Genomic DNA, 21067 nt, shown 5'->3' with positions numbered 1-21067 from the left:
AAACACAGGTAGTTCTGCAGGAAGGGCAATGTTCAGTTCCTTGAAGCAATCTGGCGAGCGAGAGAAGAGCTCTTTGCGTTATTTACAGACTGGGGAACTGCAGCTGACGCTCCCCTCACGCACCGTGTGGGTGCTGAACACACAGCTGTTTTGACAAAAATCCTACAAGGCAGACAAGAAACCAAAACACTGGGGACCTGTTAGTAGGCAGGTGGGTTTCCACGAAATCCCGCTCATCCATGCTGCCTGTTGGTAAAGCAAACACCCAATGCCATGAACATCACCCCAAATGGCCGTCCACTTGAAACACAAACAGCCTGAGCGCTCTGTGGCTGTCAATGGTTACTCAAACATCCCTTTGCTCTCCGAAGAGCGAGCTGGGTGATATATCTCTGCCTATTTCCCATTCTGTTCCTGTCGCTGGGGTATAACTCCGGAGCACTTTGAGTCACTTGCACGCCGGTGAAGACGAGCAGGATGTTGGAGCAGCCCTGCCTGAGACAGCACTAGGCTGCTGTGAAATTTCCTCCCTTGCTTTTCCTGCAGTGTCTTTCGGCTGCTGTTGAGCAAGCTTGATGTGGGATGGTTTTCAAGCTGGTTTAAACTTGAAAGCACGGCTTTGTTGAAGCAATTTTTCACTGTATTTTTTTTTTATTTCGAGTTCTAAAAAAGTTTATAAATTGGCAAATGAGTTTGTCTTTCTTTTTAGCGTAAAAAACTGAGCTCGTGTAAACTTTTCTAAAATGCAAACTGTTTTCTGCTTAGAAGTGAGATTTCTGTTCTTAAAATCAATTAAAATTAATTATGAGTGTTTTATTGCAAGATTAAAATCAAAACAAAATGCTTTGACATTATCAAAATGATTAATGGACCTGTCCTGATTTTGTTCTTGCTGTAAAAATTTTTCAAACGTTGATTTTTTTCCCCCTAGTTTGAGGCAGGAAACCTTTTAGAAGTGTCATTTGTTAATGGAAAATGTAAAACTGTTTTCCCCCATTCCTTTTTGCTTCAGCTTTCCGTCCCCACCTGCGTCTGGGCAAGCACTGTCTGCCAGAGCTGCGTTTTGTCGGAGAGGAGCTGGCAGGGGGTGCTGTAGCAGCAGTGGATGTGCATCTGTGGGAAGCAGTCACACAGCTCCTGGAAACCTTCTCCCACTGCTGCGGTCTCTTCCCAGTCTCTTTCAGGACTGAGCTCCTGAAGGTGGTAACCCTTAGGAGAGGCTGCTGCTGTAGAAGTAGTGTGGAGCTGTGCAAGGCTCCCTTTCAAGGCTTATCAGACTGATAGCCTCCTGCTGAGGTGCTATTACCCCTACTCCCACTGCCCGACATAGTTTGATAGTGGTGCAGTTTAAAAAAAAAGTCAAGTAGGAATAAAAACAATATATAAGCCCCCTTTGCTATGTGGAAGTATTAGAGTGCCTTCTTTTCTTCCTAATTTGCCATTGATGTGGCATCTCTAAGTAGTTTATTGATGAAGTGCTCTATTTGCTTTTCACTGCCCTGTTTTGTTCTTGGCCTTATCCCCAGGGCCTGTGAAGCCCTTTAGAAATTCCCACTGGTGCTTTGTAAATGAGAACAAAGCTAATCACCTCCTGGATCTCTCCTGCTGTTGAAAGAAACTACCAGTCTGCTCAGCGAGGCTTTTTGCTCAACAATACCACGTTTTCAGAGTCAGTCAGAATTTTCTGTCTGTGAAATGAGTTACCTCAGGGCTCCTAAAAGTGATGGAGAATTAACTAAAGGCCCTGACATAACCAAAACCAATTAAGGGCAATTCACAGGACTGTTTAATAACTGACACAAAATAACCACATTTCAGTATGTTAGCCTACTTTTGCTTGCCACATCCCTTTCATTACCATTATTTTACACGTATCATCAGTTGTTTTTTTACGCACCATCATTTTGTGATTTGAGCACAGGAAACAGTAGAGGAAAATTAACGTGAAGGATAAATAATAAAATTATCGGTATTCGTCTTTAAAGACATGTCACTGACACAGCTGAAGTAAATGATGTCCTTGAAGACTGACAAGAAAGTTTCTTCAAGCAAAGGTGTGGAAGATATTTCCCAAGTAAAGGATGAGCAGACATCCTCCAGTAGGTTTTGAAATTGTACTCGGTTCTAACTTTGGATTATAACACAAAAGAAGTGTAAAATATATAGCCCCTCTTTCTTAGGTGTTTAGAGGCTGCCAATGCTCTAGTGAATACAGAGGAAAGGGGATAATTTTATGCACCATGTAAAACATGATTAAGTGAGAGGAAGTAAAATTTTTGGCTCAGTCCTTCAAGTGTGAAAGGGAGATAGTGTTTGCGTCCATTGTATTTAAACTGCGTGCCTGTTAAGCAAGGGCCTTTCTAGCTCTGTGTGTGTGTGTGTGGTGCATACATCTGGTATAAGATAGATGAATGTGCCAGATGTTACAAATATCCCATGCCTGGAACTCCCTGGCTTTGCTGCTGCTCAGCACACAGGCCTCTTGTCTCACACTACAAGCACAGCGCTCCCCAAAACTAGGGTCGGTCACGCTGCCCAGCGTCCAGGCACAACCTGGCTCTGTCTCCCTGCTTGTAGGGATCTTGTGGGAATGTTTGGCCAAGGTCTGTGACTCCTTGAATGAATGTAGCCGGGGCAGCGGGTGCCGGAGCAGAGGAGTCATGCTTCTGCACTGGTCAAAGGGTGCATCGTGAGGCAGGACCATGTGCTGAATCGACTCTAAGAAAGCATTTCCCACTGCAATCTTTGTCATAACCTGCCCTTGCACGGTACAGCTCATCAGGCATTCCCTTCTCTCCCCCTCCTCCCCATCACACAACCCAACACAGTTATCTGAAAGCCTGGTAAATAATAAGGGACGGGTGCCCTAATCCCTTTTGAAAATGGTGCCCTTGTCTCCTTCACTCCAACGCCAATGTTAAAATCATATCCAGTCCAAATCTTGCTCTCCCTGATGGAGCTCTGTGGATCTCCCATATCTTCCCCATGCTACTCATGCATTCCTCTACCCCTGCCTGTGCCCTGTTAACCAACACTAAATAATTCATGGCAGTAGCAGCTTCACACACTGTGCCTTCTTCTCCAGTAGTCCACATCAGTGGGTCCAACAAATCTGGAGCATGACTCAATCCCATAATTGTTCTGAAAACCACACAACCAGAGACACCCTCGTCTCTCCCTTTGATTCATTAAAATGGCTCTCAGATTTATTACGGTTCCTTGTCTCCTTGATGTACAGCTTAAGGGCAGTGGGCAGCTGATAAAAGATTCTCAGTGCCTTGGGAAGGGCAGATTGTCGCTGGCTGGATCCCATGGTGATGTATGATCACCAGAGCACGTTGGAGGTGCCATGTGTTCCTTTTGTCGAGCCCCATCAGCTGATAGAGTGTGAGGTCAGAAACAGCAAGAGCTTTGGCACACACAGAGAGAGGCTGATGGAGAACAACATGCTGCGGCTGCGATTTGGAGCTAGAGCTGCTTGTGGTTGCAAGAACATCTGTTACAAGCTGGTCATGGGGCACATGCACAGATTCGGCCCTGCTGATGCACGGTGCCTGCGCTGTCAAAGCTGGAATCTCATCGAAACCCAGAGAGGGGCTTATGGCCACACTTTGGTTGTCACCATGCCTCCGGGATCACTGTTCCTGAGGTTATCCTGATCAGAGTGGTTGCCCTGCCTCACCCGTAGTGTGCTTCCTTACTGGATTGTGATGACCTCCAGAGCGTGCTTCTGCCTTGCAGCCCATGTGCCTGACAGAAGCAGAAGCTAATGATCAAGGGACCTCTGACACATCATCATCACCACCAGTATTATTATTATTATCGATAATATTATTGTTATTATTATTATTTTGTCAGTTGATGCCTTTTTTATGTAGCTGTGCACATGTACGGGGTGCTCCAGGTGTGGAGATCTGTGCAGGAGCCTACTCCTGCATGCGATACCTTGCTGCCCGTTTCCAGAGGCTGACAGGCTGAGTATTTATCCCCCTTGCTGCTCTGCCTGGGGAGCGGTTTCTCGCTCTCACCCCCCCCACCAGCTCGCAGCGAGACATCACATATCAGACGGGCTAATGGCTGTGTCAGGACCCGTTCCAACGTGCGCTCGGTGCGTACGGCCCTCTGCCTGGAGCCGGGCACTTCACCCGCCTTTTAACTGCCTTATGCTTTTAATTTTTAATGGCATCTGCAGACACTGATTTATTGCAGCACAGTGCAGCGTGCGTTTGCTTGTGGCTAAGCAGCAGCAGTCCAGTCCCAGGCTGGCGAGGGAGGTGCTTGGGTGCTGTCGCAGACTGGAGCCCGGAGGTGCAGACACCCCATTGTGGGGCGCAGGAGGCTGGCTCACCAGCTGCGTGCTGCTTTCCGGGGGCTCTCGGGATGGGACCTCCATCACGCACTGCGAAACACAGCGTCGTTTTAGGAGATCAATTTTTAATGTCACTTTGAATAAAGTGGTATTGTAGCTTTCTTCCTGGAGGACTAAATACATCACGGCAGCTGTCTGGCTGTCTACAGGTTTGGGCTGCAACACTTCAGCAGCTCCTTGCCATCTGTGGTCTCCAGTCTGGCAAAGGCTAAGTAAGAATAACTCACAGGAGTTAAATTTGAAAGCTCTGGCACTTGTTAAACCACCACTGCTGGAAATAAGTGCATTTCCAGAACTGGTAGGGTGATCAGGCAGGACAGAAGGACGTTTAGGCAACATTTTTTTTAACATTATCAACCATTAGGAGAGTGATTTTCGGAGATCACAGCATCTGCACAGAGCATTCTCATTAAGATTAACAGTAATAGGTGTTCATATGCAGGGCGAGAGTCTCTGTACCTCCTGAACCACAAATCTTTAATCTATTTGATAATCCTGATACACCAATTTTCAGGCATTCATTTTAAATACCGGTAATTTTATGCCTGCGTTATCTGAAGTAGTACTGTCTCTAGGTTGTGTGTGTGCGCACAGATTTCTCAGAGTGAGATCTTAATCTACAACTGGTGTATTTAATAGCTACAATTAGGGAAATGGTTAAGAATTCTTGATTTTATCTCATTCACGTTTCTCTTCCTATTAAGGAAAATGTGCGTTTGTGTTATTGTTTTAATAAAACAGCAAAACGATGATGGCAAGATCTGGAAATGATATTAAAAGCAAGAAGGACGCATCTAGAATCTAAAATGAAGTAGGAATTAATTCCTTTTATTTACCTTGATGACTCAGATTTCCACATGGAAGGCTTGTACAGTCGCCTGGCTTTCTTTTAGAAGCAATAGGCTGTGCAGCTCTGGTGATGAAAGGGCTGGCAAGCTGCAGGCTTAGCAGCGAGCGCAATAAAAGTGAAGTATTCGAGAGGTGTTGGAATATCTGCTCTGTGTTGCTAACCTCTCTGCGCTGGGTGAGCTGTGGAAAAGCCTCAGGAAGGTAGCGAGGGCACACTGGGTGCAGCGAGGGAAAGAGCTGATTTCCATTTCCAGCCAGGGATGGGGCTGCACCAGGTCCCTGCACCCTACCCAGCCTCTGGCACAGTGCCGCCGAGCTGCGCCTTGTCAGACGCCCCTGTGCCTCCAGGTGTGCACGGCATACCCATCCTTTTGTGCCATGAAAATACCTGCCTCATGGGCCACCCTTAGTAACAGCAGGTCTGGAGTATCCCCCAAAATAGAAATGAGCCTACAAGCCATCTCAGGCTGTTCCTATTAGCACAGGAAACACTGACCAGCGTAGGGTGTTCTTAATTGTCCTTGCCGTGTGTTGTTTGATTAGCTAAAGATAAGGCTGAGCTGGGTAGCAGCCAGCTTGTGCCTACCTTGCCACTTTTTTTGTAGTCAAATCTGTGCTGCATTCAACACATGAAAGCATGGAAGAAACATTTAGGCTACAAAGCCACATGTACCAAAAGTTGGGAAGTGCTTGGCTTTAATCTCCCCATGTACATGTAACCTGAAGGGGTGCCATGCAGACATCCCATCTGTGCTCTGGGTTCAGTGGAGATTCAAGAGGAAGAAAAGCACAACGGGGCTGTGTAACTAAAATGGGTTGTAAGGGCTGCACATAAGCATCGGCTGAACTCAGGTTTCACAAGCGACTCCAAATATGCCATTTCTGGCCTTATTCCAGCAACAGGATGGCAACTGCTTGTACCCCAAAGAGCAAGGCACTAACACAGTGCTGACACGCTGTAATTTCTGAAGGCCAAAACTAAGCATCAATTGTCTACATGGGTGTAATAAGTCACCTTACCATCCTCTGCAGCTAGTGGCCCCAGGTGTGCAGCACTGTAGCTCACAGACTGACGGTCCTGACACCTCATTTCTCCATGTATGTCTGAGGGTTTGGGGTCTGGGATGTTTGAAAATGATCACTGCATCTGTTTGGTTCAGAGGATGAGGAGGAAAACTGCAATCCAGTGTCCTCTTTGCTGCCCTTGAATGCCCAGGGCCTGGGAGGCTGGGAGGGACGTGTGCTGCTGTTGGGGAGCTGATGAGAGGGAGGCGATGCCCTCACCTCTCCGCCCTGAGAGCAGCTCCCGATGGGGAAGGGGAAGGATGAGGAGTCAGTTCTGGTGCTGGATCTAGTGGCACCACTGGGGAGGGAGAAGAAAGAAGCCCAAGGCAATATTTCTTAGCAATTCCAGCCCCTGCCCTGTTCCCCTCGGTCCATCCGTGGGGCCTCGGGGTGCCGTGGCTGGGCTGTGACACAAAGCACAGCTCTCCGGCTGCCAGCTGTGGTTGCTCCTATGCCTCGGCAGTGTCTGCAGGCAATTTGTGTTGCTGCTGTGCCAACGGGTTCAGCCCATCCTCAGCGTGCTGATAGATGAGCTCTGATGGTTCGTGAGCGGAGACAGCCCGGAGTCTGATGCTTTGGCTGGGACACGTTTGCTTTGGCCAGCACTGCTACGAAAGCAGCGAGCGGCAGAGAGCAGAGGTGCTCGTGGGGTTGGCAGCGCCTGAAACCAGCAGGAATCCAGAATGAGCCCCAGCATGAACTGCCAGCGTGCCTCACGGCTCCCTCAGAGGCTTCAGTCACTCAGGCACATTGCCAGATTTTTTATTTTTTTAATTTTTTCCAGCGTGAGGAAATTGAGAAAAGTGAAAGAACAGAGGTTTAGCATTAAATGTCCCGGCTGAAGCAGAGGGGAACTTCCCAGGGTGAAGCTACTCCTTTGCCCCGAGGGCATTGCCCACACCAGATATCAAATAGCTGCTTCCAACAAGCGGGGGTGTGATCCCTTCCTAGAGAAAAGCTCCTGAGAACCCTTTGAAAAGGAAAGCACTGAGTAACCTTAATGTGGGGTGAGCCAGCGTCCCCTGTAAGAGAGGTTCATTTAGGTTTAGAAAGATAAAGAAGGAAGAGAGAAACGCCCTTGTTCCACTCTTCATGGACAAGATTTAAAGCCTTTGGCTGTATCAGTATCTTGCTCAATCGCCTGAATATCCACTAGTTCAGCGCCTGTTGTAAAAATGCTTGGGTAATATTCTATAGAGCACATTCCCACTCTGATTCAACCAAACACAAAACCTAACACATTTTTAACTTATCCTACAGTTGCAGTGAAGATGAAAAAAAAGGTATTTTCTTCACTGTTGGGCCAGTGAAGCCACAAGTAACACGTCTAGGTGATGGGCAGCTCAGGGAACGTGGCCTGCCTTTGCTCAGAATGAGTATTTGCTGCTGCAGTGAATTTTCCTTTATTCCCCAAGGATAATATCAATTGCTACCAGTTCAAAATAACCATTTTAGTGGTAACACCTTTCAGAAAGATAGGCTGAAGCAGGAGAGGGAAAAGATCTAATGAGCGAGCTTCCCACCTTTGCTCCGCTCCTTCCATAATGAAGAAAAGAATAAGAGCAGTGAAAAAGGATCCACAAAAGCCCCAAATTCAGCTGGAAGAGCTGTTCTCTCATGCAGAAAGCAGCCATCGGTCTGCCTTCTAAGGGTGCTTTCGGAAGCACTGGCCCTGGTGTTTTGAGATGATGAGAGACCAAGGCCCAGTGCAAGGAGCAGCCGCAGCACGGGGCTGCCCCAGGCAGAGCCATGGTGTCCAGAGGGCAATTCCTGTCGGCTGCGTGCCACGATTTATCCCAGGTCCCCAAAGTGACCTAATCTACGCAGAACAGCTCAGTATCAGGAACATGCCATGGTGTCTTAAGACCACTTTAGCCCCATTCCCGGAGCTGTGAGTTTCTCAGTTCAGTAAAAATCTGATTTGATGTTATAACCTATCTGAGAAAGATGTCTGTCCTCCTGTAGACACTCCCCATCCCTCCCTTTGCAAGCTGAGGCACTGATTTACTTGAACCCCTAACAGGAGGTGCTGACCAGCAAGCCTCACCACCTATGTTTCTGTCCGAGAAACATGTCTAATTTTTTCTTTTCTTTTTCCTAAAAGGTTGCAGAGGAAGCAGTGGTGGCGCCTGCTCACTGTGTTGGGATTTAAGAGCTCTGATTGCAGATAGGAGGCAGATTTATCAGCAGCAGCTGAGCTGGCGACCACCCCCAGCTGCCCACCCCATCCTACCCAAGAGAACAGCTCCTAGGGTTGGCCACGGCAAGTGTCACTTTGTGAATAAGTGTCACTTATTCACTGGTTTTTAAATTATTAATGCATGTTAACAGTGTGTTCTTCCCCCATCTGGCCAGAATCATCCAGCATTTGTGTATAAATCTGTTAGATCACACCTGCATTTTCCAGCTATTATTTTTGGGAGTCCCCTTCCCGTATTGTAATAGGGGAAACATCTCCTTTAGTACCGTCTCCCAGCTTTGAAGCCGTGCTGAACAACAAAGACAGACAAACATTTAATTCTCCCCTAATCCTTTAAACACCCTTACAAGCACATGGCGCTCGCACGTTTGTAAGCCTGCCCCTTTTACCAGCTGTACTTCTTCTTCTAGCTCTGCCTTTAAAGCCTGCAGCCTCTGCTGGGGCGGAACAGAAGCCCGGGATGCTCCGTCCCACGGTGGCTGTCTTTCTGGGTGGCACGCAGAGGGATGGTTTTCCATAAGAAAGCGATCATCTGGATTGAATTGCAGATATCTAATCCGCACGCAAACTCCTCCGGTTTGGTCTCGTGAAGCGAATAAAGACGTCAGCTTAGCCATGCTCAGGGCTGGATTTGGGGTCTCTCGATGGCCCTCTGATCATTGCAGCGATTAGCCAGCGTGCCTTGGGAACCTTAGCACAAAAGGGCAAGCAGAGAATAAAAACTCTTCTCTCCAGGAAAGGGGCTCAAATGGAAGATTTCCTTAACTTCATCCCCCAAGAAAAAGACTGATGGAGCAGGCAAGACCATTGGGACAAATGTCTCTCAGGCCTCCTGCGGTGTTTTTATGGCACGGGAGCAGAGAGGGGTTCAAATAACTGTGCTACAGGGTTGGAGGCTGATGTATTTGTGAATTTCTGAGTATTCATTGACTTGAGCCCCAGAAAACTGCCTTTACTGATTCTTTTCCATTTCTTCCTCAACATGAAAACTTCCTGCTTGTTTTCCATGGTTTTACTGCCTTCCCGTGAGGACCCAGGAAGACATTTAGTCCAGGTCTTTAGGCACTACCTGACGACAGCTTGGCTAGCTTCATATAAAGTCACATTTCTGCAGCTAATCTTCCATCCAGATGCACGGCTATGCGGTGTCGTGGTGCTGGTGGCTATCGGGAGTTTTGTCTTTATTCCTTGCCCTCGCTTACTGCAAGCTGGGACTGATATAGTGAGAGGTTTAGGGGCACAGAAAAGTGTGCTAAAAGGACACTGTTTCATTTAAAAAAAAAAAAAATTTGAAAAGAAAAATGAAAAAGAAAACCAAAATAGGCCAGTGTCGAGGCTTTTAAAAATGGTATAACAAAAGGAGATTTCTGGGGTTTTATACTGTTTTGTGTGCTTTAGTCACTTGCAGGAAGACTGTATTCAATGTTGAGAAAGTAATGAAATGTTCTCTGGGATGGCTTTTTTTTTTTTTTTTTTTTTTTAACTGTTTGCTTCTTTTCCGGCATTTAAAAGTCTCTCCTTGTAACCCTCTTGAAACACTCCGGTCGTTTTCTACAAGAAGGTTGATGATCTGTTGGTATCTGTATGTAAGAAGCTGGCAGATTATATGGTGAAACATGGAAAAAAAAATCATTGTCCTTTTGAGTAAAAGGAACTCAAAAAAAGCAATAGACCATCCTTGGCCAGGTTCATGTGCAGATTCGTAAAGGGATGTTTTGGGCCAATGGGTTTGTTCTTAGACATTCCTCACTATTTACCTTAAATTTCCTGGTGAGTTTGATGGATCAGAATAACACGCCAGGTGCATTTGGACACATTTCTCTTCTTAAAAACTACGCTGTTGGAAAATTTATCAAATTCCTTCTAAAATAAAGTTAAAGAGATGCAGCCAACTTGCTCAAATATGCCTTCCCTAGAGAAAGACGCTTTTCGATGATGGAAATTACATTCATACATGAATTACATTCATACACTGACCTGACTCCCTTGTGTGCCCAGTCATTTGTCATGAGATCAGTGCGTGGAACGAACCCTATGGGCTACTCCTGCGAGAAGGAGCTTTCCAAACCAGATCTTCACACAATAATGTGATAATTGGAACCTTTAATAATTAATAATTTAGACATTGGAACAGGCTGCCCAGGGAAGTGGTGGAGTCACCATCCCTGGAAGTCTTCAAAAGACGTTTAGATGTAGAGCTTAGGGATATGGTTTAGTGGGGACTGCTAGCGTTAGGTCAGAGGTTGGACTTGATGATCTTGAGGTCTCTTCCAGCCTAGAAATTCTGTGATTCTGTGTGATAATTCCTGATAAGGATTTCTCAGTCAGCTCATACCCTGAGCTTAGGGTGCTTCGGGCACTAATTTAGCAGATTAGCTGCTGGAGTAGTTTTGCATTTGGAGTTGAACTTCCCTGTTGTACTTAGAGACCAGGTCAGCATAAAAGGCAGTTTGAACGGGTTCCCTGGTTTTATTCTCATGTCACACCAACATAACTGCCCTTACATGATGTTCATTGACCTTCGCTATCACCAGGAACCTTTTCCTTCAAGTCAAATTGATACCGAGGGACAGATTTTGCTAACTTTAGCATGAGCTTCGCGGATGCCCCTACGCTCAGCATTTCACCCAAAAGCTGAGCAGTACCGCAGGATTTTCCTAATGCTCACGGGCACGTAGAATAAAAGAGTTACTGTGTCCGCAGAACAAGGCAGACCAGTCAGCCAGAGGAAAAACATCGCAGGCAGCCCTCCAAAACACGCAGATAGTGCATCTTTGTTGTCTCAAGCCGTGCAGAGGAATGCACGCCGCGTCTGGGGAGCGAGGGCTGCAGTCGCACGCCAGCGGAGCTGCTCGGCCACGAGCCACACAGCTCTCGGAGCCCCCGCCAGGCTCTGCCACTGCTGGACCTGGGATGAGGAAGAAGCGAATCCAGCCTTGGAACTACGTGACAGCGATGAGAACATCAACACCCAGAGCTGGTGTGGTTCCCGCTGTCGTGTAAATGGCCAGGCAGGGAAAATGTTCACTGCCATCCCTGTCCCCCAGCCCCTCCGTGTGGCCACATCTGCCCAGGCTTATAAAATCTGTCTGGGGACATTCTCTAGCATTGCAACTACAGAGCACAGGGTGTCTCGTGACCATGTTATCACACCCTCTTATCTCTCAGAGGAGGGAGGCTGCATCCACAGGGGGAATGGTTCCTGGTGGTGGACGTGGGACCTGCTTGGATCATTGCACCTTGGCACTGCTGGGGACCCTCAGAGGCTGGTTGCACAGACAACCGTGCTCCAGGGCTTGGGATGGCCCCCTGGATGTTTTTTAGCTTAGTAATGTAGAAATAGCTTTTTCAGCCAAGCAGCTGCCCTGCCTGAGGCTTCCCCACCCCACCATCCCTGTCCTTATTCAGGGCAGGGCACAAGGGACGAGGTGCTGGTGCTCTCCTCCCTGTCAGCATCCCCAGAGTGCTGGCAGGAACCACCCTGCACCAAGCCATGTAAATAGGATGCTGCTGCCCTCCGTCTGTCCTGCCCCTGCAACTTTCTCCAGGGAGGCTTCATCCAAGCAGATGTGGCTCCAGGGTAGGTGTCTGAAGTAGTTGTCTGGCTGCCTTTACAGCTGGGGTAGACCAAGAGGCACCTTTAGGTTATGTCTCCCGACCCATTTCAGGCTTCTCTCAGATGAGCAGGACCATGCCCTATTTCCCACTCTGGGTGCAAGCCCAGGCTCCCTGCTCGCTGTCTGCCACCTGCACTGGAGCTGTTGAAGCAAGGAGAGAGCCACAGGAGATGCGGGACAGGGTACAAGGGAAATGCCAGCATCCCTCCCCAGCAGCCTCTTGCCTCACCTCCAGCCGCTTGGAGATGGAGCCCAGTTAGTGAGGAAAGCCTCTGGACGGATGAGAAATCCCTTCCTCAGGGCTGTTTTGCAGTGTGTCTCAGGTGATGCACAAGCTAGGTTTCACATCCTCGGTTAACGGCTTGAAGACAGCAATTAAAATGTTGGATCATGTCACACGTGAATGGTCTGGGTCGATAGATACTTGCAAGCTCGTTGCTACTGCAGGGCTTTCGGAGCATATATGCAAACTGCTGTGCTGCAAGACTACACCAACCGATACTCCAGGAGCAAAAACACCCATGTGTTGTTTGTTAACCCGTGCTGGTAAGGAAACCAGGGCTCCAGGCAGTAGAAAAAAATCCCAGCTCTCTTGCTAAGAGGCAGGGAGAACTCCCAGAAGCTGCCAGATGCACATTTTCCTCACCCCCTCCTAAAATAGCACTGTAATTTTAATTTACCCAGGCGAACAAGCAGTTGACTAAACAGACATCAATTTTAAAATTCACATTAAGAAAAGAGACACTTGGGATAATTTTGATTGATTTACTTGGCAGAGTTTTGATAGCTACTGAAAAACATACTATTCATGTTTAGGTGAAAAATAAATGGAGTCAAATAAGTGTCACTGCATAGTACTAGGAGGTATATACAGCCACATGTAAAAATGCATAAACACAAACATTTCTGTACAGCAACTTCTCTTTTCAGTCTGTATAGCGAACACTGGTTTATAATATGGGGAAAATATAAAGCAGACATACATGCAACAAGGACATGACAGTTACATAGGTCCCACCTGCCTCCCGAGAGTTACAACAACAACATCAACAATAATAATAATAAAAGCCTTTTTCAGGGAAAAAAATTTGAAACCTGGAATGTTTTCATGTTGAGGTTTCCAGAGAGCTTCAGATTTCAAATATATCTGAAGTTGATTTAAAGGCTTGATTCAAAGCCCTGTGAAGGCAATGGAAAGACTCCATTGGTTTCAGTGAGCTTGGGGTCAGGCCCAGCTATTTCACCATGATCCCATTCTGCCCTCCCCCAAAATCCAAAGTTGAAGTCTGCAGATAAAAATAAACAATCGTATCATACAAAACTTTGTATATAGAATACAAAAGGTAACCATTGACTTTTTGTATAAAATACAACTTTTGATAGTATATTTATTTCACATATGTATAAATATAACCCAAATAATATGATTTTATTATTCCTACCAAAATATTATTACTTTTTGTTTTTGTTTTCGTTTTTGTTTTTTTTTTTTACAAAAGTTTACAAAACAAATAATTCTTTATATTTACAACCCAATACTGCGAAGAGTGCCCGGCTGATGATGAAAAATAGACTATAAGGGTAGTGCACTTAGCCATTGCAAAGAAAGAGAAACAAGGACGCTAACTCTGTTCAGACATGGGTGTTCTGAAGAAATGATACCGGATTCAAGTTTTGGTTCCAAGTGTCTTTCAAAAGCTCACGTTTGAAATGTATCAGGCATCTTTATAGGACTGCAAATGGCCTCTACCTTGTTAAGTTTAATAAGACAGAATGACATTGTGATCCTGGGCATGGCCCTGACAGCCCAGTGCCTTCTCCACTGTAGGGTAAGGCCAACAGGACAAAGCTCAGCATTGAATCCAGCACTGGACAACAGCTTGAAGGCTTGGGACCTCGTCTGAACAATTTATTTTACATAATTTGAGGATCTGGAAAACAATCTGGTCTTAGTAGAGAAACCAGTGGTGGTTTTCTCGATGGCATGTGAGAGTAGCTGACATTACCAGCCTACCGTGCTCAGTGCTCATGATGAGAATAACTCAGCCTCAGCCTTAGTAGCATTGCAGTTGTCTGTTCGTACGAGAAATTCGGCAGTCACAGCTCATGGGGTGGTGTGCCTGTGCACAAGACAGATGAGCTGATCTTCCTTCCACGTTAAACTCCTGTAGCTATTATTTCAAGCCTAGTTTTGCACAAATTTATAGAGGACACATTTGTTAGACTGCATCTGTATCATCCCAAACTGACGTGGGTCGCCAGTGGCCTGAGCTGAAAAGCTGCTTGAAGAGTTGGAAAAATTTGTACTGGCATATCAAAGGGGCTGCACACGCTCCAGTGAAAACTGGGGAGAAAAGGCAGCTTTCTGGGCAGCTGAGCCATTGTGCAATGCAGGGTTGTGCAACCATCACTAGCTGGGGCAGAAGGGACTCTTCAGCATGGTTTCTCATCCTTCTTGTGAACAACATGTCTGGGAATGAGCAGCATCACGGACCAGCCCACCTCAACCGGTAAGTCTAACTAAATGCCCATGTTACACCTTTCCCAGAGGTGCTGGCGCTTGTGCGTGTGACTGTGCTTCTTGAAGCATCACAAAAAAATTGTGCCCACGTGAAATGGCAAAGCAAAATGACTAGAAAAGCCTTATTAAAACCTCTCTTGAGAACTAGGTCAGTTAAGTGCAGAGGCTACTGTCAGATAGTCTTCTCATCCCTCTGCCACTAACAAGGACGAATAAAGCACTTGCATGGGGCAGAGCGCTGCCTCTTGGCGCTGCGGCATGTAAACGTAGGCATTGTCTTCCTTTGCCACATCTAGTTTTAGCTAATCCAGAGGAGGCTGTGAAACACGTCTCACCACATCATTTTAAAGAACTGCATTTTCATTTGGATTGCAAGATCTGTTCCCATCTATGAATTCTCCTGTCAGACTCACGGTGGAGCTGTATTATAGTGACATAGGACCTCCTTCTGATGTCCTTGCTAACAAGCCTGTAGAAGAAAATCTAACACAGTCAGGAATATTGTCTAGCAGTGAGGTCAAGTGGTGTGTAACAACCCATATCCTTACTACTCTGCTCTGTTAGCTTCCAAGGCAAAGTGGCTGCAAAATCTCCATGGCCCAGGTTAACTCCCTAACGCATAGAAATCGCTCAACGCAACGCTAACTGGGCCATCCCAAAATCCAGAACAGATGACTGACAGAAATATATCACCCAAACAGTTTCATTTACAAGCATGGATGAGGCTGAGTGGATACCACAAGTAACCCCGGTGGTTACAGCTGATGTGTCGCACGTGTGTGAGGGGTGTCATACGCATGCTGTGCTCAAGGAGACTGTGGTGACCTGGGCCACTGGTGGACCCTTTTCAACTCCCCCCATGTAAAAAAGGAGAGCTACAGAAAGTGGGATGAAGCCAAAATGCTGTGCAATCAAGATGTGAGCCTCTCCCCAGACAGCAGGACTGGCATTTCTGCAGGGATGAGCCTTTCTAATAGAAGAGGACTGGGCTGAGCTACCTGACACATGCCATGGGTTAAGATGAAAATGAGGATAGCTGCTGTGGCTTAGCAGTGTGTATTTGCCCTCCTCTAAGCTGGACCGGGAAAGTAGCCTCTGAGGGTCAAATCACAAGCACCTTTCTCGTTTAATTTGTCCATTAAGTCACTAGTATTCCTGGGGTAGGGCAAGGTGGCAAAGCAAGGCTTCTGAGCTTTGGCATCGTTCTTCTCATTTTTCCCTCAATGCCACACGTGGTTGTGCTGCTGACAGGAGGGCAGCCTCCTCTGGTACCGGCTGCAAGTGCTGGAGAAAGGCAGACAACAAAAACTAGAGCACACCGAGTTACGCCCTGATGTCTGTCACACGATCGGCTTCCTTCTCTCCTTGGACAGGACCACTTACCATTTCATGTGGTACAAAACACAGAGGGTTTAAAACAAAAAAATTGGAAACACAAATGTGGGTTTGTATTACGTAGAAGTAAACAGTTTTTTGCAACACAATGAGATTTACACGGGGCCTGATCCTGTCAGGGCTGAGGAGTCCCAGGGCAGTTAAGGGCTGTGAAGACAGTGACTGAAGAGCTCTGGACCACTTGGGCTGTTACTTGCACCCACAAAAATGATGTCTCACAGCCCATACCACTGTCTGGGGCTTGCATTTGCAGGAAGTTAAACACATTTTGCCACACAGCACCCACGAGATGAGCTGATGTGTTTACCATGCACTGGGCACCAGCATGGGGAACAGACCCTTCACGTGTTCTCACTCCTTTGTGGCAGGCGTGAATATCACTTACATTATCATTTGATCGGGGGAGACATCAGTGTTGTTTCTTGAGCAACTCTTCAACCAGGGCAATCGCCCTATGTGGTATTTTAAAGGACAGCCCAGTTACTGGAGTGTAAATTAATAAAGCAGATTGTTGGCATCTAAAGAAAAAGCTAATGTCCTTACTGCTTCTTCATCGGTTTCACCCTCAGTACTGTCACTTACGAGTGGTTCCCCAAAATTTCATCAAGGTTGATGTCTTTCATCCAGTCATCGTTACCAGGTTCCGTTTTCAGTAAAGAATCTATAAAGTCTGAGTCACTGTTGAGCGCAGGCCCTATACTGTCACCCTGCTGGTTCAGAAAGTCAAACGCTAGGTCATTACCGTGGTCGCCTCCTTGGTAAGCCCGAGAGTTTTGGTTGGTAGACGTGAAACTGGTAGACGGCAGAGATGATGGTGGTGTCATGCTTGTTCCTGGCTGATTCAGGGTAGGCACAGTCTGTCCTCTGAGCTGGTTAGGTCTTATGCTTAGGCCTCGTAGTGAACCAGCTGATTGTCCATTTAGAGTCTGGTGCATTTGGTTTAGGGGAGGCCTCATTTGGACTCCTGCTGTTAACTGATTAGGAGGTGCCAACGCACGCTGAGGAAAATGGGGGTTGCCCATGTTGCGTTGCAAAGACTGGTTGGGGTACGGAGTGCCCGTGGGGAAACGGACCCCTGCGGGTTTCAGCGTGTCCTGCTGCTTCACAGCAGCTTCTTGCGGGGCCCAGTTCTGAGCAGTGGCGGTAGCTGTGATCATCACATTGGCCGGTCTCTGCACGGGGATACCCGTGGCTCCGTGGTTCAAACTGGGTCTCGCTTGCTGCGAGTTGACCACCGACCCAGTCCCAAAAGTAGCTACGTTGTTCCCCTGCGTCATGGTTTGCTGTCGAGACATCAGGGGGTTGTTCTGACTGGGCAGGACTTGATTTTGGTTTCTGTGTGGCTGCATTTGGTTCATTCCTGAAGTCACGTTGTATGCGCTCGGTTGGTTGCAGGGAAGGTTCCCGTAGCAGCCCATACTCCGAGCGGCAGGGACAGAAGGCATCCGGGTCCCAGCAGGGGTGGACAGGAGGCTGGAGTTCTGGGGCATGATGCTATGTGTTGAAATTGGGTTTGATAAGGACATGCTGGAGCTCATGCTCACAGCTGGTGAGCCACCTGGAAAGACGAAAACACAAGTGTTAAAACAAACAGTGCATTGATGCATGGTGTCATTCAAATCCCTACAGGTTAAAAATTCAGAATGTCTTGAACAAGATACCTTGCTCTGAAGCATTTTCTGCACATAAACATCATATTTTGTGCATCAGCAAGCTGGAACTATGAGTCAGCAGTACCACTTATCTATGTTTTGTGGCCAGTGCTGCCCAGTGGAGGATCTTCCTCTACCAGCAAAACACAAGAAGAGAGGTTTCCTTTCTCTTCAGCCACCAAACCGCAACACAAGCTCACTTCTGTGGCAAATGTGCAGCTATGTAGTATCTGTTTTAAGGCTACAGTAAGTCATTTGTGCAATCTTGGCAGATTGCTTATGCACTTCAAGGGTCTGAATTAATCCCAGGCCTCACGGTCTGGTTGAAGAAGACCAAACATTTTCTAGATGTAGATGTAGATCTGGATCTAGATGTCACTTTGGAGAATCCCCCTCTCCATACGACCACCTGCTTCACAGCTTAAATTCCTTTAGAATCACAGAATCATTAAGGTTGGAAGAGATCTTCAAAATCATCTGGTCCAACCATCCTCCTACCACCAATGTCACCCACTGAACCATGTCCCCAAGCACCACCTAAAACCTTTCCTTGAACACCCCCAGGGACGGTGACTCCACCACCTCCCTGCGCAACCCGATCGAATGCCTGACTGCTCTTTCTGAGCAGAAATGTCTCCTCATTTCCAACCTGAACCTCCCCTGGCTCAACTTGAGGCCATTCCCTCTAGTCCTATCACTGGTTACCTGTGAGAAGAGGCTGACCGCCAGCTCCCCACAGCTTCCTTTCAGGTACCTGTAGAGAGCAATGAGGTCTGCCCTGAGCCCTCTCTTCCCCAGACCAAACCCTCCCAGTTCCCTCAGCCTCTCCTCACAAGACTTGTGCTCCAGGCCCTTCACCAGCTTCGTAGCCCTGCTGTGGACACGCTCCAGGGCCTCAATGTCCTTCTTGTAGTGAGGGGCCCAAAACTGAACACAGTACTCAAGGTGTGGCCTCACCAGAGCAGAATACAGGGGGACAATCACATCCTTGTCCTGCTGGCTACACTATTCCTAGTACAAGCCAGGATGCCACTGGCCTTCTTGACCACAAAATCCTACAAGAAGTGCTGCTAGAAGTCAAATTCAAGGCAAACAAAAGGAGATAATTCTTCACACAACATGTGGGTCAGCTGAGGAATTCTTTGCTACGTGGTGCTGTATGAGCTAAATGCTGAGCTGGTTCCCAAAGTGTGGGAAAAGCTGACAAATGGGGCTTGCCACCAAGTTGTCTTCACATTTCAGTAATTCCACGAGCCTCTTCCAGAGGAGGGACGGAGGAGGTTTAACTACATACAGAGCTGGAGCTTTGCTATTTTCTATACAGCAGATAGTTGCAATTTTGTGGGACACTGCCTTAGTTCTCCTTATACCACAAACCCAGGCTGAATTTGACTAACTTCAACTTCATCATCCAATCTAATTACCTATTAGTCTGTTTGATTATTTTTATCACTCAGTCCATCACCAAACCCTTCTTACTGTGCAGGTGCTTAAAGACTGTGGCTGTCTGCAGCATTCTCCAGATACATCAGTCTCAATGTGTGGCATGTTTCTCAGTCCTTCACTCATTCTTAGCTCTTTTCAGAACTTGCCAGTTTTCAGCATTTGATTTCAAGGCTGTACATCACAGCTACCCACAGTATTTAATGGCTCTTGCACAACTCCAACATGGATGTAAAGTAAGCTCATTTTTTCTTGTTCAGCATGACCTCAGACTGCCCTTTTGGCTGTAATCACACAGCCTGTTTGCAGTGATATTTGGAGACCTACCAGCCATTTCCTTATGTGCCATGTTAATTTTGTATCATTCTTTTTGTTTTTGTTTTTGTTTTTGTTTTTGTTTTAATCAAAATACACAGTACCAAGTCAGATGCTTAAAGCACACTACCCAAACAACTATTACCTTCATCATCCAAAGTTTTGCCTTCATTAAAAAAAAAACAAAAAACAAAAAAACATGCTACTTTGAAAAGATGTCTTTTACATAAATCCACAAGGCCTGACATCAATTATATTCCCTTCCTAAATCCTTTATTATATAGGCTATATTAGCTCCCCAGTATTTTTGCTGAGCTCTGCATTAGGTCATTACAGTATCAATTACCTACTTACTCTTTTAATTTTTGTTGTGGCTTTAGCTTTCTTCGTTGGAGTTTCAAGACTAAATAGAAAGTGACATTAAGAATTTGGAGAACCTCTCAGCCAGCTCTTTCAAAACTCTTGAACACAAATCATGTACATGCATATTTAAAAAGTCTATGTTTAGTAACAGCTGTTTAATATACTGTTCCTGTTGAAATTTCACCATAATGATGTTCAGTTCCCTCAGACTGGAACTGAAGAAAAAATTATCATATATTTCTGCCGTTTTTGCATTATTTTTATACGTATGCTATTTCTGTTTAGTAATAGAAGCAAAAGGTTCCTTGTTTCTTTAACTACTTGAAAATAATTTGCTCCCAATTCAATATTAACACTGAGTGTGACTTCACAACCACAGTTACTTAATCCAAGTCAATATAAACATAGCTACCTAAACTGAGAAGCTCACCTTAGGCAGGCTCACCTGAAGGCAGGCTCAGAAGCTGGCTCCAAGCAGGAGCTACTTATTTATAAATAACCTACTGAGATTGTCCCTGCTGATCTAAAATCCAAATACAACCCCAGAGCTGCTCAGCCCCTGGGACAGGATTTGCCCTGAGGAACCCACCATTGGATTCTCCCCTGGGTCCTAGGCTGCTGCTGGGGACCTACCTGATGACTGAACTGAGCTCTGGAAATGGAGAAAATCAGTGCTAAGCAGCTAACCTCACAATTAGCCTCATCTTTGGCTTTGTTAGTTGGTTGTACATTGCTCTGTTTCTTTGAAATGCTGTCACGCTTCTTTGTAGGGGTGATAGGGATCGGTGCCCTCATCCTTTGCTGCCTCAGGCTGGTAGTGAGGTGGAGGAGTGGCACAGAAACCAGTGGTGTTCCCAAAGATCTGGAACAGGGTCTGGGGAGATCCAGTCCTCTCCCCACAGCTGAACTGAAACAGCTGCAACACGTCTGAGGGGTCACTTCACTTGCCACTGGGATGAAGCCCTCTCGGGGTGCCTCTCCCAGCCATGGGGCAGCCCCAGGAGCTGGCATCGCACTCCTGGTGCAAATGCCACGCACTTTAAAGGGCACGAGTGGCTGGGACACGGGTTGTACATGTTGTGCAAAAGACGAAGTTTCCTCTTTCTTTGTATTCCTATTTTTATCCTTTTTATTTTTAACACAAATACTTTCCATCCTGATTTCTTCCAGATGGGAAGACGTTTCTTCCCCAGCAGTGCTGTGTACAGCAGCTGGACACCCCGGGCTGTGGCGATTCTGCAAAACTCCTTCACTGTCCGATCCACCTGCTAGCATCAC

At 46.7% G+C, this 21067-nt stretch overlaps 1 protein-coding gene across 1 annotated transcript in view; it reads right to left on the bottom strand.

Moving 5' to 3' along the window:
* Positions 1 to 13597: 13597 nt before the first annotated feature.
* Positions 13598 to 21067, bottom strand: part of MAML2 (mastermind like transcriptional coactivator 2) — a 205056-nt gene continuing 197586 nt past the window's right edge. The window contains exon 5 of the mRNA XM_032187559.1: positions 13598 to 17574. Within this exon, the coding sequence (XP_032043450.1) occupies positions 16595 to 17574 (980 nt within the window). The 3' untranslated portion in view covers positions 13598 to 16594. The remainder of the gene's footprint in view (positions 17575 to 21067) is intronic.

The sequence above is a fragment of the Aythya fuligula genome, chromosome 1, assembly GCF_009819795.1.
Source record: "Aythya fuligula isolate bAytFul2 chromosome 1, bAytFul2.pri, whole genome shotgun sequence".
Lineage (NCBI taxonomy): Eukaryota > Metazoa > Chordata > Aves > Anseriformes > Anatidae > Aythya > Aythya fuligula.
Note: the sequence above shows the minus strand (reverse complement) of the source record. Positions and strands in the feature narration are given on the sequence as shown.